Source organism: Sorex fumeus, unplaced genomic scaffold (assembly GCF_029834395.1).
Source record: "Sorex fumeus unplaced genomic scaffold, SorFum_2.1 ptg000033l, whole genome shotgun sequence".
NCBI classification, from domain to species: Eukaryota; Metazoa; Chordata; class Mammalia; order Eulipotyphla; family Soricidae; genus Sorex; species Sorex fumeus.
Window position 1 is genome coordinate 35,324,057 of NW_026606090.1, and position 17,524 is coordinate 35,341,580.

Sequence of the window (17,524 nt, forward strand, 5' to 3'; positions counted from 1 at the left end):
CAGTAACGTCTTCATTGTGAGACTTGTTTTTGTCATATTGAATATGCACAAAGAGCTTGCCAGGCTCTGCCGTGCGGGCGGGATACTCTCGGTAGCTTTTCCTGGCTCTCTGAGAGGGATGGAGGAAACAAACCCCGGTCGGTCACGTGCAAGGCAAACAAGCCCTACCTGCTGTGCTATTGCTCCAACCCAGAAATACCTTATAAAATAAATTTTTTTGGGGGGTCACACTCGGCAATGCTCAGGGGTTACTCCTGGCTCATGCACTCAGGAATTGCTCCTGGCAGTGCTCGGGGGACCATATGGGATGCCGGGAATCGAACCTGTGTCAGCCATGTTGGCTGCGTGCAAGGCAAACGTCCTACCCGCTATGCTATCGCTCCAGCCCCACAAAATAATTTTTTTTAAAAATTAGTAGACATTCGGCACAGACAGAGGTAAAGGATAATGTACAAAGGTAAAGGATAAAGAGTGCAATTCACAGAATAAGGTAAAATTAAACATATTCACAGGCAGGTAAAATTAAACATATTTACAGACTGTGTTTGCCACATGGGACATTTCAGTCTATATAGTCAAAGTCTTCTGGAATTCCAAAATTCTTATCAATTTTATTTTCTTCCAGTCCAAACTTTCTTTTAGCCCAAATATATTACCATTCCATCTGTTAGCAGCTTCTTTGGCTATTTCATTCACTTGATGGATTTCTTCCACAACTTGTGGGTCACATTCTCTGTATTTTTCTATTTCTGCCTTTAGCTGTTCCCTTTGCTTTCAAAGTGAAGAAGCTCTTTTGTTAATATCGCTCTTTCTTCAGCTTCATGTCAGCCAATTTTAGCTTTCTCGATGCTTTTTTGGAGGTTTGCATGCTTTTGGTTTCCCTCAGATAACTGAGATTCCATATCCTCCAACTTTCATTTCCTTGCATGACGAGCTTTACTTGGAAAAGCCCAATAATAACTGGACATTCCAATCCTCTCACAGTCAACCATACCACCATCAACCAAGCTTTGGAGGACTTCTTTCACTGACAACACAGCTTGCACGCGCCTGACTTGTGTTCCTTGTAACATTATGTCCCCAAGTTTAACACAAGACGAAGGAGTAATGAAATTGTGGTATACACATAATGAAATTTTACTCAGATATATAAAAAAATGAAGTCAGCTTCATGCAACTGGGGTGGAATTGGAGGATATCATACTCAGCAAGTCAAAAGGAAAGAGAAAATCACCAAACGATCTTGCTCAGATGTAGAATATAAACAAATGAACCAAGAGATCAGACAGCTCTGTCTTCTGAATCAGGACATAGGAGTTCCCTGCGAAATGCCAAGAGAACAGCAACCTGGTAACAGACGGAGAGTAGGGAGGGGCCCTGGGACAGCGGTGATGGGCTTGACACTCTGGGGTGGGGTGGTGAGGAACGCTGCAAGTATAAAACAATTATATGGAAACTTCTGCAAACCACATTGCCTTATAAAATAATATAAATAAATTAATGTGTTAAACAATTAAAATAATTTCAAACGTCTGTTCTTAGTACCATCGTATTCTACCATCATCTCTCATAGTAAAGCAAGTCACACAACTTTTTTATTTTTGAATACATACAAAAACTATATTTACATTGAACTATAGTCTATTAAGTGTGCTGTGCCATTATATCTGAATGTACCATGCACCTTAATTAAATGTGACACAGAGACACGAAGTGAGAAAAAAATGATGCCAACATACTTGCTGGATACAGGGTTGCCACAAACCTTTAATTTGTGAAAGGTGCACTATCTGCAAAGCAAACAGAAGCGAAGGGCAACCAAATGAAGCATGATTGTAATATATTCTAGTTGTTGGTATACCTAGAACTTGTTGCAGAAAAGTTAAGAGAAATTCTTTCACTTTAGTTTGTAATGATTTTTTTTTGCTTTTTAGGTCACACCCAGCGATGCTCAGGGGTTATTCCTGTCTCTGCACTCAGGAATTACTCCTGGCGGTGCTTGGGGGACCATATGGGATGCCGGGGATCGAACCCAGGTCGGCCGCATGCAAGGCAAACGCCCCACCCGCTGTGCTATCTCTCCGGCCCAGTTTGTAATGATTTTTAACGTGGCACATTATTACTCTGCTTTACCCCAGCTCTACTAACAGAGAGATCAGCATTCTGCTTCCTCCTCCCAAATTTAAAGTTCAGGAACTTCCTGGTTCTCCTAGTCTGTAACTTTCTTCACAGTTCTTTGCCTTGTTCTTGCCTCATCATCTTAGCCTTGAGAGAAAAAAAATCCCAACTCTCAAAGTCTGAGCTACAGATATTAAGCTACTGGCTTCCCCAAAGACATATTCATTCATTCATTCATTCATTCATTCCATTGGCATGTATGGAATACATGGAAGATTGTTCCACCTCTATGGTCTTTTGGGGGATACAAAAAACAACAGAGAACAATGAGCCCTTACACTCAAGTTAATTTCAGACTGAAAATGTATAATAAAGCAAAACAAAATAAAATAAAAGGAGGGATTGAGAAGATAGTTCAGATGGCTGGAGCACCGACTTTGGTACCTGGCACCACATGGATAGTCAAGCATCACTGGAAGAAATCTCCAAGCATGTGCCAAGAATAGCACCTAACACCCAAGAAGAGTAGAGATAAGGGCCAGGAGGATTGCTCATGGTTGGCAGCCTGCCTCATGAGCTGGGGGAGAAGGCAGCTGGGATAGAGAAGGGATCACTAAGTCAATGATGGTTGGAGGGATCACTGGGGATGGGAGATGTGTGCTGAAAGTAGATAAAGGACCAAACATGATGGACTCTCAGTATCTGTATTGCAAACCATAATGCCCAAAAGTAGAGAGAGAGAATGGGGAAAATTATCTGCCATAGAGGCAAGGGGATGGGTGGGATGGGGTGGGGGGATACTGGGGACATTGGTGGTGGAAAATGTGCACTGGTGGAGAGATGGGTGTTCAAACATTGTAGACTGAAACTCAGACATGAAAGCTTTGAAACTGCATCTCACAATAATTAAAAAAAAAAGAAACGTATAGCACCTGAACAATGTTAGGAGTTAGGAGTGTCCCCCCCACGCCAAACCAAAACAAACAAAAACTAGAAACATGACATAGGTGCTCTGGTGGAAGCAGACACTGGACCCCGCGTGAGGAAGGAGAACGTTCCCTTAGACCAAGCACTGGGGCCCCAATCCAGCTGCTGTAGAATGAGGTGGTAGGAATTCTTTATACATTGGCTCATTCAACAAATATTACCAAAGACTCACAGTGGGAAGATATCTGACCTGGGATCTGAGGCTTAGCCTTAGCTGAGGTAGCCCAGATCATCACTCTCAAAGTTTATACTCTAACTCCTGGTCCGAGGGAGATGGGGGGTGGACAGAATGGTGGGCAGACAAATGACAAAGCTGTAAACCAAAGACCATGTACTTCCCTCCACTTTCCTTCCTTTTGTGTTGTGCCACAACTGGTGTCACACACACACTTTGTGGTGCTGGCTGGGTTCTGCTCACCTGGTTGTGGTGCTTGCACACTTGGCTGTGGCACTGCCCAGAATCACACACTTTATTGGGAACACACACATGCTCCCTCAAGGGCTGCTGACCACAGTGTTCACATATCTTTGATTGGGCTGTTTGCGAGGGTTCACACACTTTGTCGCTAAACTCAAATACACCTGCCTGTGGTTCCTGGATTCCAAATAACAGCACAACCGTTACTAGGAATCATTCTATCAGCCCATGAGCACAGCAATGGAGGTCAAAGTTGTGGCCACAAATGTGCAAGGCAGGTACTTCTGACTTGAGACAGGCAAGGTGTTAGGAGCTGGGCTTATCCAGACAAACAGGCACAGTCCTGTTCCTAAGGGCATTCCAGCCCGCGGGAGGGGCTCTAGAGGGAAATGACAGGACTGTGTTTGGGGAAAACCAAGTCATTCCATAAACTGGGGTGTGGTAATAGAGGGGCCTCCCTCTTTTAGTTATGAAATTCATGCCTTGGGCAATCTGGGCCAGAGTCCTCCCTGGAAATTTCATATAAACCCTCTTGAAGTATTTATTGATATAGATATATAGGAACAACTGTAATTATTGAATCTACATAAAGGAGCTTCATACAGCCTGTATAAGTCTTGGCTCTCTTGTCTGAAATATAGACCAAGAGTTTCTGACTCTCTGAATTTCCCCTTCCCTTCCTTCCCTTTCCTTTCTTCCCTTTCCCCTCCCCTTACTTTCTTTTCCTTCCTTCCATTCCTAGAAACTGGTGCAAATAAAAAGAAGCAATGGACCTGAAAGTGTTCATGTGAGCTTACAACTAGGACGTGTCCTCTGAAGTGGGTAAGGGACTAATTGGTTAATGTTTGCAATATGCCAGGACACTCAGAATAAAAGGTCCTATATAAGTTCAAAGTACTTGTAATTATTATTATTGCTATAATTTGTAATACTTATCTATAAATCTCTTCATAATAAGATGAAGTCAAACTCTTTAAAAAGAGCAAGCGGGACAGAGACTCTATATAAAGCACCATGGGCCTCTCATCTCCCATGTCAAGAGCTAACTGGAGACAGGTGAGTCTGGCATTGTGGAACTGATTCTAAGTCCTGTTTGGGATAGAAGATTCAGTATAGAATGATGGATAATGACTTTACTGCTGAGTAAATCAGAAAAACTGGGGTCAGAATTTAAGGACCTTGCAAGTAAAACTCATGAATGATAAAAAAAGATGGATATAATAGTATGTTTTACTGTTCATTATAATACTATGAAATGTATATTTATTTTAATGTAGTGATGTTTGAACATGTCCAGATATGTTTGATGTTTGAATGTGTACAAAATATAGAATGGGAGAACAGAAGTAAGTGTGCATTTAACAGGAGCTGTAATAGGTCAAATGGGAGATCGCGTTTGTGAATTCAGAGCTACAGGTCTGAGAACAAGATGCCAAGAGTTGTTCCCCATCTATCTCTCTCATTCTCTCCTCCTAACCCCCAATTGGTGGATCTGTCATAAGTTTTATTTTCTCTGGAAGCTTTGAAATAACTAAGGCCAATTTGTCTACTAGCTAAAGTCTGACAGAGTCAGAGACAGACAAGCTTCAAGAATCTTGGGTGCAAAAAAGAGATCACCATCTCTTTGACTTGGCCTTTACCCAGAACGGGACTTTCCTTGAAGGTCACCAGAACATGAGCCTTCGAGGGTGCTTGACTCTGAAAATCCCAAATAGCAACGTGAACAGAGAGAGAAGGAACGTCCTTCCAGTTTGGTTCATGAGAAATGGACCTCCCCATCCAGAAAAAAGAGCAAGGGACTGGAGGGATGGTACAGTGGGGAGGGCACCTGCCTTTCATGCGAACGCCTATTTTTGTTCCCTGAGCCCACTAGGAGTGATCCCTGAACACAAAGCCAGGAGTAAGCCTTGAACATTGCTGGGTGTACTCTAAAAATAAGGGAGAGACAGAGAGGGGAGGGGAGAGAAATAGAGGGGGAGGCAAAGAAAGAGAAAGGGAAAGAGAGAAAAAGAGAGACAGAGAGAGGGAGGGAGAAAAAGAGGGAGGGAGAGAGAGAAGTAATGAGCCTCTGAGCTCTTGTAGCCGGGTTATCATTACTCACAATTCAGTAAATACAGATTTTCATATAACAGGGGAAAATTGCATGGCAGAGCCTGGCAATCTCCCCTGGTGTATTTGATATGCCAAAAACAATAACAGTGATGTGTCTCATTCCCCTGACCCTGAAGAGTCTCCAATGCAGGACCATTGGGAAGGATGAGTAAGGAGAGGCTGCTAAAATCTCAGGGCTAGGACGAATGCAGACTGGTCGAGCAAATCAATGAATAACGGGGGTGACAGAGATACAATGACAGTGATACAGTGATGGAAAAACGCAGCTCTGCAAAAAGTGGCTTGAACAGTTTATTCTCAAAAGTTCTTCTGAAGAAAATGTGACCTTTTTGGGAGGTAGATCTTGCATTCATGATTGTCATGCTATAATGTAATGTCTAGTGCTCCAAGCAGTCTTCAAGGCACGTGTGAATGCCCATGTGAAGATGAGACAGGAACAGAGCAGGAGAGAACTTATGACTAAGAGCTGGAAGCTTTGAAATAACCAAGGCTAGTATGTCTAATAGTTTAAGTTTGACAGAGTCAGAGGTATTCAAGCTGTGGGAAGACTCTCAGTCACAGGGACTAAGCAGACACAGAAATGAGAAGAATAGAATCAGGAGACATATAGAGCAGTTGGCTGTTCTCACACAGAGAAGTGCTGTGTCCCTAAGTAACCTACATTTGTGTTTCCTTACTTCTTTTTTTTTGTTTATTTTTTGGGGTCACACCCAGCGATGCTTAGGGGTTACTTCAGGCTCTGCACTCAGGAATTACTCCTGGTGGTGCTCGGGAGACCATATGGAATACTGGGAGTCGAACCCATGCGGCCACATGCAAAGCAAATGCCCTACCTGCTGTGTTATTGCTCCAGCCCACTGGTGTTTCCTTAGACTCTTCTCATCGCTTCACCGTCATTCCCTAGAGTCAGGATGCTCCACAGCTTATGCATCAGGTTGACTGGGGGGCCCCAAGAACTGGGGTGGCTCTGGTTCAAAATTTCCGGTAAAGATTGAGGAGACGGGCTGGAGCAATAGCACGGCGGGTAGGGTGTTTACCTTGCACGTGACTGAACTGGGTTTGATTCCCAGCATCCTATATGGTCCCCTGAGCACCACCAGGAGTAATTCCTGAGTGCAGAGCCAGGAGTAACCCCTGTGCATCGATGAATGTGACCCAGAATGAAAAAAAAAAAAAAGATCAAGGAGACCATTCATAACAACACCTTTGTACTTTGCCAGAAAGAAAGGAAAAAAAAAAAGGTCTAACTGAAGAATTAGTGACTCCCCATGCCTTGTACATCTAAATAATGCAATCACATATTTAGAATAATAATGATCACAATAATAATGAAAATCACACAAGTGGAGGGGGGTGGTCTGAGGAAAGACCACTGGGATTTGAGTGGGCCTCCAAAGGGTCCAGATTGTGTTCTCAGGGGCCCAACAGCCTGCCAGCAGCTGCCCTGTTGCCTGTGATCACCGAACTCCCCAGGATGGGGGAGGGATGCAGCAAAGGCTGTGCTGGGAAGCTCACGCACTGCACTCTGCTGAGCTGGGGCTTTGTGTCAGGGAGCCACAGGGTTAAACTGACCACCACAGGAGAACACATGTCGAGCACATGCAGGAGTCTGTGACATTCACTCCGCATCATTTGGCACCTCTGAAATCGGATCAAGGAGTTTGGGTTGTGTCAACTTGTGGAACTTATGTTCATTTTCACTTGCTGCTTCTTTCTTTTAATTGAAAAAAATTATAGTAACTCTGTGTTCCTAAGAACACCTGTACATGTATTTACATAGACTCTTATTCAAGTCTACTTAACACAGATGCTGAATTTCATGCTTGAAAAATGAGCTGACTTTCTTGTTTCAGTAAAAGGTCCATCTTCTTGCCCAGGTTCCAAAAGGGAATATTTTTGTTTCTTGCAAAAAAGAGTTCAATATCTTTACACAAGCAGCTCTCTACTGCAGGGATCTTTGCATAAAGTCAGTAAGAAGCCCCTGTGAAGACACGCTTTGATAAGACAAACTTTTCCTGGATTCAGATCACTCTTTCTCCATTCTGCTCCTGAGACTGAATGACTAAATGTCCTCTCTCTTCAGGGCTGGGACTAAATGGCCCTGTTGTATGATTGCATCTGGGAGTTCCTGCACTCTCAAAGGCCAAGTCTCTGCCTTTTCTGGTATTGGAGTAAGCAGGACTTTTTCTTTTTGTTTCTTCTTGGTCACACCTTGCAATACTCAAAGGTTACTCTTGGCTCGCCACTCGGGAATTACTCCTGGTGGTGCTCGGGGACCTTATGGAATGCCGAGGAATGAACCTGGGTCTGGTGCATGTTAGGCAAAAATGCCCTACCCACTGTACTATCACTCCAGTCCAGCAGGACAGTTTTCTCTCTACTAAGGGAACCAAGAAAACTATCTCAATTGTATAGGGAAGAAAAAAAAACACGCTACAGTCTGAGGGACACTGCTGCCTCTCTATTTAAGAAGATAATTGAAATGTATGTCTTCCTTAATAATCTCCCGCATCTTGAAATGAAATCTATTCCCCAGTGTTTGGAAGGCAACACCCCAACCCCTAAGAATTTAAAACAAACGAGACCAGAAAAAGCACAATGAAAGTTCTGAGTGCATATGAATATGTACACTCCTACTTCTAATGACAGTCATTACTCAAAATAATAGGTAGCCCAGCCTAGATGACAGCCAGATATTATGGGAAAACCCTGAATAGGAGTGGGCAGTGGGAATTAGGAGTTTTTGGACAGGTGGCTGGTATTCCCAGCATTCCCTGGGGTAAATTGGAAACTATTTCCGGTGCATTTCTGTACTTGTTGTTAGCAAGTGGCTGGAGCGATAGCACGGCAGGTAGGGCATTTGCCTTGCATGCAACCAACCCGGGTTCGATTCCTCTGTCCCTCTCAGAGAGCCTGGCAAGCTACTGAGAATAACCTATCTGCACGGCAGAGCCTGGCAAGCTCCCCGTGGTGTATTCGATATGTCAAAACCAGTAACAAGAAGTCTCACAATGGAGACGTTACTGGTGCCCGCTCGAACAAATCAATGAACAGTTGGAGGATAGTGCTACAGTGCAATGGAAGAAGTCAGGTGGAGAACAGAGCTCTTTGGGCATGTGGAAGATGAAGAGAGGAATGCTTGAGATGGGAGAGTGCACGGGCACAAGTGGCTCTCTGTGGCAGCTGTGTTGAACCCCTCAGGAGCCCAACCACGACTGCTGCCTACCACCTGCCTTAGGGGGCTCTGTGTGAGGTTTGCTCTGTGTGAAGTTTGTTCTTGCAGGGGAGATTTTCACACAAGAATAAGGAACAAGACTCAAGGTGAGCCAGAGGCTGTGAGATACTCAGGAGAGGAACAGGGGAGAGGTCTTTCCACTCCTCCAAAGCAAAAATATGTTCACAAGCTTAACCTTGCCTCTAGCCTAGGAAAAAAAGAGCCCAATTAAGAGAAACATGAATGAAAAGTTATCCTTTTTTGTATCAGCCTTTTTAAATGGCGTATGGGATAATTAATACCCATCCATCTGAATTGAGCCACTATGCTTCCAGAATTTAGTTTTCTTAAAATAATTGCATCAAGTCACTCCACGGTCTGATGTGACTCCAGCAGTGTCTCATCAGTTGAGGCTGGTAGAAAAAGCTGCACGTAAAAGTAGATAAAGGACCAAACGTGATGGCCTCTCATTATCTGTATTACAAACCATAATGCCCCAAAGTAGAGAGAGAGTATGGGGGAAATTGTCTGCCATAGAGGCAGGGGGAGGGATGAGATGGGGGGATACTGGGGACATTGGTGGTGGAAAATATGCACTGGTGGAGGGATGGGTGTTTGATCATTGTATGAAACTCAAACATGAAAGCTTTCTAACTATATCGCACAGTGATTCAATAAATAAATAAAATTTTTTAAAAATCACACACACAAAGAAAAAGCTGCACAGCTCTTATGTCTTCCACTTGCTTTCCCCATTATTATTCAAGTTGTTAATTTTTTTCATTCAGGCATGAGAAAATATGTCTCTTGTGATAGCACAGCAGGTAGGGCGTTTGCCTTGCATGCATGCAGCCAACCCGGGTTTGATTCCTCCGCCCCTCTTGGAGAGACTAGCAAGCTACTGAGAGTATCTCGCTCACACGGAAAAGCCTGGCAAGCTACCCACAACGTATTCAATATGCCAAAAACAGCAACAACAAGTCTCACAATTTGTGAGACGTTACTGGTGCCTGCTCGAGCAAATCAATGAACAACAGGAGGACAGTGCAGTGCAGTGCAGTGCCCATAGAAAATCCCTTTTTAAGAAAATATTATACATAGTTATGGTGGCAGTTGATTTCTTTTCACATTTTTGGACTGTTTTCTATTTAAGGACGCTGTAGGGTCCCTGGCCGGCACATCGCTATGCCTGCACTGTGGCTGCTGCTGGGCCTGCTGGCCCTGGCTGGTGAGTATTTGTTTTCCCAGATGACCTTGGCAATGGGAAGGACATGCATAGGAACATGATGGTACTTGTGACTTTTGAAACTGCTGTGGGAAATATTTTTTTTTCTCTCCTGAGCTGTTCTACATATAGTGAAGCTAGCGGTAGCCAACGCAGCATCTTTCCAGGTGACCTATAAGAGGGGAGGGTGTCAGATTGCTCAGGAGTCTTGAAGCAGTGCTCCTTGTGACCAAACCTGAAATGCACACCTTCAGAGGAGAGTAACTGCTCATGCTCTTAGCGTGATGGATGGGGATTTGGGGAGGGAGGGAGCTTGGTGGTGAATAAGAATCTAGTATTAAGGCAGTTTTTATATTAACTTCTTAGTTTACATCTCAAAAGTGTTTCTATTGCAGGTTGTGATTCTTGTTATCAGTTTTAGTATGGATTTTTATTAATATCACTTCATTCAGGGACAGAGGGTGACGAGAACTATTCTGACTCAATGCCTTAAGTCAATACTTTCTCAATTTGAAGGTTCATCAGAAAGTAGCAATTGGGGCTGCTATGGAAACATCCGAACCCTGAGCACTCCTGGGGCATCATGCGGGATTGGACGACGCCAAGGCCTGAATTACTGTGGTAGTTATACTGTCAACCGTGCCCTCCGCTTCATCTTTTCCTCTCTCTCAGAAGAAGGCTCCTTTCGAAATGGGAGACTGCCACTGTATTTTGACCTTCCGTGATACTCACAATCTCCATGTCTTTCACATACTTTAAATAGGGGCCATACCCAGGGGCTGATGGCGTTGGGGCAGAATGTAAGGTGCAAAGAACAGATCAAGAGCTTTACCACAGTGCTTTCTCTTTGGCCCCCACACACTCTGATTCTCTCAGCACCTCCGTTTGGTCCCCGGTATCTCCATAGCCCCACACTTTCACCAGGGATGGAAGCTCACGAGTGAAGAAGACTCAGGGCCTTGTCTCTGCTGGCTCTGCTTTTTCAGCAACGACTCAGCTCTCCCAAGACCCTGTTGGTAGAAGGTGATCAGAACCTCAACAGTGGTGCTGAAAGCTCTGGTCAACAGAAAGTGGCTGAGAGCACTTTTGAAAACATAAGTTCTTTTTTTTTTTTTTGCTTTTTTTTTTAGGGTCACACCTGGCGATGCACAGGGGTTACTCCTGACTCATGCACTCAGAAATTACTCCTGGCAATGCTCAGGGGACCATATGGGATGCTGGGAATCGAACCCTGGTCGATCAAGTGCAAGGCAAACGCCCTACCTGCCGTGCTATCTCTCCAGCCCGAAAACATAAGTTCTTGAGGGGTAGATTAGTCAGATATATTAGAATTGATCTATTTTCCCCAACATTATTATTTTATAGAGGTCCATGACAATAAAATTGATTATATTAGAAATACTATTATTAATTATAATTTCATAATAAATTCTTTCTGGGGATTGAAAGGTGAGCAGAGGTGAGCAAATCTGTCAGAGAATCTCTTCAGGACTACCTTCCCAGGTTTGGGAAAATGTGTTCTTCACAGAAGCTTCCCGTTGTGGCTTTTGGAAAGGCGCATTTCCTTTTGTATCTTTGTTGGGGTACCTGTGATGGAATCAGCAGTGTCTGTGTCCTTAAGATTGTCCTGAGGGGACCAGAGTAGCCCTGAGAGTCCCACTAAGGGGTTCTGGCTACCACAGAGGACACTGCTACAAGGGAAGCCAATGCAAGCTCAAAGATGAGTGTCAGAAGTCTGAGAATGACTCAAGGGGTTTCAGAGAGAGTCAGGGCTCAGGTTCTCAGAGTGTTTCCCTTTCTTCAAGCTCCTGTGTCCACACTGATCATCTTTCCCTTTGTGTTGTCTCAGGAGTCCGTGCCTCTGAGAGGCTGGCTGAGATGGACATGCCGTACCTGGTGAGGTACCAGCCCATGATGCGCACTGTGGGCCAGAAGTACTGCATGGACCCTGCGGTGATCGCCGGTGTCCTGTCCAGGGAGTCTCTGGGTGGCAAGGTGCTGGTCAACGTGGGAAGCGCGGGTGATGGAGCCAGGCTGGTACAGGTGAGCTTCTGTCAGTTGTGGCTGTTGTGTCGTGTGGCACAGCTCCCAGAGAAACATCTTTACATCTGTTATGAAAGGAACACAGTTCCAGAGAACACGGGGCAAATACTCCCTGAGGTTGCCAGTTGTGAAAGAAACACAGTTCCATAGAACACAGTGCAGTTACTCCCTGAGGTTGCCAGAGCCCTGGCTGTGCTCCAGAGTTATGCACAGCTTCATTCCTGTCTACTTTGAGCCACAATTTTCTTTCAAAGTAAAGTATGCTGTGGTTCCCAGAGGTCATCCATGCAGCCCATCCTGAACTTCTAGAAAAATCACTCAATGAACGCTGGTTCTTTTCCTTTGTAACTGTGCATTCAGAGAACTCGTTTAGTCTCTCCAGTCATCAGTGTATCACTATAAAATGCCACATTCAGAATTTTTATAAAAATTCAATAACTAATGGGGAAAAGTACTTGCTACCTGTAGATTATCAGCAGATACCGGGTTCATTTCTTCTCTTCTTTTCCACAATTCTTAGTTCTTAATACCAAATTTAATATTTGCATTCATTCTGTTGTGTTATTTGTTTTCTGATAAAAAATTTCATGGAACTGCTCGGTAATTAACATTGAACTATGTGCTGAAAGAATTGTTGCTGGCAGGGGAAACAATAAGGTCATACTCTTTATTATTGCATGTTGCATGGTGCTGTTGAAAAATATGTATGTATTTAATCATTTTATAAACTTTTAGGAGGATGTATTCCTTGGTAATCTTTAAGCTGACTTCCCATTAGTACTTTTTATGATATTTTTCAGGTTAAAAGCACTTTTGAGATCTATATTTTACTTTGATTTTGGTATTTATCCAATAATCCAGAATTAGGGTAGTGTAAAAATTATGCAACCCACCCTTTCTAAGTGAGAAACACAAGTGAGGTACACAAGGAGACAGCCGTTGATAAAAAGTCACATGAAAACTGGAAAATACAGAAGTGGGGTCACCACTCTGTTCTGCCTTATTCTTGGATGTTTTCCCCTGAAGATGATGAAAGAAACTTCTAGAATCAGATGTTTCTCCTAAATTAAACTGATATAGAGCAGCATCCAAAGGTCACAAAGAAGAATTGTTACCAGAAGCTTGACCCAGGCAGTGAGTTGAAAGGAGAGTTCTCGTCTGCTGTGGGCCGCCTAGCACCGGCGTCTCGGCCAGTGGTACTGCTCACAGGACAATATGGTTATGGAATGAATCACACCAGTTAAGCCTGTGTCATTTAACCGCATGCTGTTTGTACAATGATAAAATTACCTAAAACACTTTTCTTGGGTGTGGGTATGACTCAAAGGTACATAGTTTTCATGCAAGAGCCCCAGGTTTAAGGCCTGGCACCACATGGTCTTTTGAGCACCGCTGAGTGTAACATCTCCCCGAAACCCACACATTTCTCAGAGTTTGTCCCTCTCATTGTTCTACTTTGTGTGTTTGGGCAATACTCTGAGGGACTCAAAGGTCACCCCTAGAGGTGGCCAGTGGTGCTTGGACTAACCCCAGGTCTCTCACACAAAAATCTTGAGTTCTAATCATTAAAATTCTCTTACTGGCTCTGAATCACCATTGTTAAGTGGCACGTGATTGTACAGAGGGAAACAAGTCTCTCTGGCTGTTTAGAATATTTTCTTTTGCAGTTTTGCAGGGGAGACACCAGACTAGCACCTATGCCATCTCCCTCTGTCACCTTTAGCTAATGATTCTGCCTCCCACCATTACACAAAAACAACCGTGAAATATTTGCTTGTTTCTGTCTTTGCCCCATACTTGAGTTTTTCTCTTTAGCCCTAGAAAGATTCACATGACCCTGAAATCCATAAAGTGGGGAGGGAGAGAAGCAGGAGGAGGAGGGAGAGAAAGAGGAGAAGGATCAGAAGAGGAAGAGGAGGGGGAGGAGGAGGAGGAGGAGGAGGAAAGGAAATGAAGAGGTAGCTCTGATGCCATGAAGCCACAGAATCCTTCCCGCATCCTAATGGCTTACATTACCTTCCTCTGTCTGTCTCCCTCCAGGACTCTGGCGTTTATGCCCCCACAGTGCTCATCAGTCAGGGCCAGGTTTCCCAAATGACTGAAGACCTCACTCTTAGAATCAAGGAAATCCAGAGACGGTTTCCGACCTGGAGCCCTGATCAGTACCTGAGAGGTACGTTTAAGCAGCAGGCGATGGTTCCACGGTAGGAATAAGCAGGGACAAATGGAATGTTTTGCACCGGATTCTCCGTTGCCTCCTGTTAAGCAAATGAGGAGACTCTAAATTAATCACGGCGTCACGGCATCAACACTAACCGATCTTGTGAATTCCAGGTGGGCTCTGTGCCTACAGTGGAGGTCCTGGTTATGTCAGAGGCACCCAGGACCTGAGCTGTGACTTCTGCAACGACGTCCTCGCTCGAGCCAAGTACCTGAAGAGACACGGCTTCTGACACTTGGGATCAGACCCAAGTCACTGTCGTTCATGGGCTCCCAACTGTTAAACAGATCAAAGCAGTCCACTGCGCTGTAATTGTGAATCTGGGTTTGACACAAAATAGAATGAATCACATTAAAGAAAGAATTACCTACATTTCCTGGTCTGTTGTATCTGTGTGAGCAGTCTCTTTGAAGGTATTTCCACTGGGGTAGGAGCAATAGGACAGCGGGTAGAGCATTTGCCTTTGCACACTGCTAACCTGGGTTCAATTCCAGCATTCTTTATGGCCCCTTGAGCACCACCAGGAGTATTCCTGAGTCCAGAGCTACAGTCCCTTAGCATAGCCAAATATGACCCAAAGAAAGCAAATAAAATAAAACAAAATTCAACTTAAAAATAAATAAAGGTATTTCCATAGACATTAACTATAAAGTGGGTTTCAACAAAATGAGTCCTATAACTTAATGGCTGAATATCCAAATTTAATAAAATTATGGAAGCCCGGTTAAATTTGAATTCTAGGGAAATGATAAATAATTTTAGTAGTATGTAATATTAAGTAATACATGTAATATGAAATACTTTTATGATAAAACTATCCATTATTTTGCTGGAATTTAAATTTAACTGGGCATCTGGTACTTTATCTGGAAACTTTCTCACTGATTTCTTTGATAAAAGTCAGACCATCTGATGGCAGAAAAGTTATAGCAGGTAAGTCAAGTGCCTTGCATGCATCTGACCCTGCCTCAATCTCTGGTGTCCCCAGTGGTCTCCAGAGCTCACCAGGTGTAATCCTTGACAGCAGAGCCAGGAATAAGCTCTGAGAGCCATCTGGTATGGCTAAAAAAAAAAAATCTCAGACCAATCTCCCTGATGAATATTGATGCAAAAATCCTTAATAAAATCTTAGCAAACCAAATCCAACAGCATATCCAAAAAATCGTACACACAGTCAAATAGGATTTATCCCAGAGATGCAAGAAAGTTTCAATACATACAAATCAATTAATATACCACATCAGTGAAAGGAAAGATGAAACATATTATCTTAAACAATGCAGAGAAAGCTTTTGATAAGATTCATATCCATTTATGATAAAAAATAATAAAAGCTCAACAAAATATGAGTAGAAGTGACCTTCCTCAAGATAGTTAAATCTATCTATATAACAATCTTCCAGCGAACATTGTTCTTAATGGTGAGAAACTGAAAGCATTCCCACTGAGATCAGGTATAAGACAAGGATGTGCACTGTCTCCTCTCTTGTTCAACATTGTATTTTAAGTCCTAGCAACAGCAAAAGGCAAGAAAAGGAAATCATTAGGGTCAAAATTGGAAAATAAGAAGCCAAATTGTCTCTTTTTGCAGATGACATGATATTATACAGTGTAGACCCAAAGAGTCCACAAAAAACTTCTAATAAACCGATCCAGCAAAAGTGGCCCCCAGTAACAATTCAAGACACAAAAACCAGTCACGTTCTTGTATACAAATAGTTAATCAGAGGAGAAAGAGATCAAAGAGTCTATCCCATTCAAAATACTACCCTAGGACACCAAGTACCTAGGAGCCACTTAACAAAAGAAGTAGGAGATCTGTATTTATGAAAACTTCAAGATCCTTAAGAAAGAAATAGACCTTAGGAAATGGAAAAATATTTCATGCTCTTGGATTGGAAGAGTCTATATTGTCAAAATGGTCATCCTAGCTAAACTACTAGGTTGATACAACACAATCCCTATTCAAATTCAGACAACATTCTTCAAGGACTTAGAATAATAGCACATAATCAAGTTTGTATGGGAACATAAAAAACCCTGAATATCCAAAACCATACTGAAAAATAGTATCTCATTATCTAACTCAAAACTACACTATAAAGCCACAGTGACCAAAACACCATGGCATTGGCATAAGGACAGATTCTCTGACCAATGGATCAGAACAAAATATCCAAGGACAAACCCTCACAACTAATTTTTTACAAAGGTGTTGTAAGCATGAAATGAAATAAAGACAGCCTCTTCAACAAATGGTGCTGGCAAACTGGACAACTAGATAGCCATACACAAAAATTAAAACCAGATCTGGGGCTGGAGCATTACTACAGAGGGTAGGGCATTTGCCTTGCATGTGGCTTACCTGTGTTTGTTCCCCAGCATCCCGTATGGTCCCCCTGGCACTGCCAGGAGTAATTCCTGAGTGCAGAGTTAGGGGTAACCTTTGAGCATTGCTAAGTGTGACCTCAAAATCCAACAAATAAATAAAACCTGATCTGCAACTCATATCTTATACAAAAGTCAATTCAAAGTGGAACAAAGGCCTTGACATCAGACCAGAATCTATAAAATACAGTAAGAAAAATATAGGCAGAATGCTCCAAGATCTGGACCTTAAAGGTGTCTTCAATGAAACAATGCCACTGGCAAAGGCAACAGAATCAAAATTAAGCAAATAAGACTCCATCAAATTAATGAGTTTCTGCATGGTAAAAGAAACACAGGCTAAAATTAAAAGACAGCTAACCGAATGGGAGAAAATATTTGTAGTCAACATATCAGATAAGGAGTTGATATCCAGTATATATAAACTACTCACAATGATCAACAACAATTACTCCAAAAACCGCACTGTGGAAGAGCGATGGATGGCTACAGGCACATGAAAAACTGCTCACCATTACTCATTATCAGGGAAATCCAAATCAAGACAACAATGAGATACTGTCTCACACCAGTGAGAATGGCACATATCAAAAATACTGGAAAAAAATTTCTGCTAGTGGGGATGTGGTGAAAAAGGAACCTTCATCCACTGCTGGATGGAGTATCGTCTGACTCATTCCCTACGGAAAACTGTATGGAGGGTTCTCATTAAACTTAGAATTGAGAGTCCACTTGACCCAGCAGTTCCACTCTTGGGCATTTATCCCCAAGGAGAAAAACATTCACCACTATTGGGGC

General features: G+C 43.0%; 1 protein-coding gene and 1 pseudogene across 1 annotated transcript; one reads left to right on the plus strand and one right to left on the minus strand.

Moving 5' to 3' along the window:
• Positions 1-562: 562 nt before the first annotated feature.
• LOC130026027 (meiotic nuclear division protein 1 homolog) lies at positions 563-1,073 on the minus strand (annotated as a pseudogene).
• An 8,961-nt stretch (positions 1,074-10,034) lies between these two features.
• LYG1 (lysozyme g1) lies at positions 10,035-14,570 on the plus strand. The gene is made up of 5 exons (XM_056116749.1): positions 10,035-10,077; positions 10,591-10,695; positions 11,924-12,117; positions 14,158-14,290; positions 14,452-14,570. The coding sequence occupies exons 1-5, from the start codon at positions 10,035-10,037 to the stop codon at positions 14,568-14,570; spliced, it is 594 nt and encodes a 197-aa protein (XP_055972724.1).
• Positions 14,571-17,524: the final 2,954 nt, after the last annotated feature.

Coding starts and splice junctions, on each gene's coding strand:
- LYG1 (XM_056116749.1), top strand. CDS start 10,035: ATGCCTGCACTGTGGCTGCTGCTGGGCCTGCTGGCCCTGGCTG. Junction 10,078..10,590: donor GGGCCTGCTGGCCCTGGCTG/GTGAGTATTTGT, acceptor CTCAATTTGAAG/GTTCATCAGAAAGTAGCAAT. Junction 10,696..11,923: donor CCAAGGCCTGAATTACTGTG/GTAGTTATACTG, acceptor GTGTTGTCTCAG/GAGTCCGTGCCTCTGAGAGG.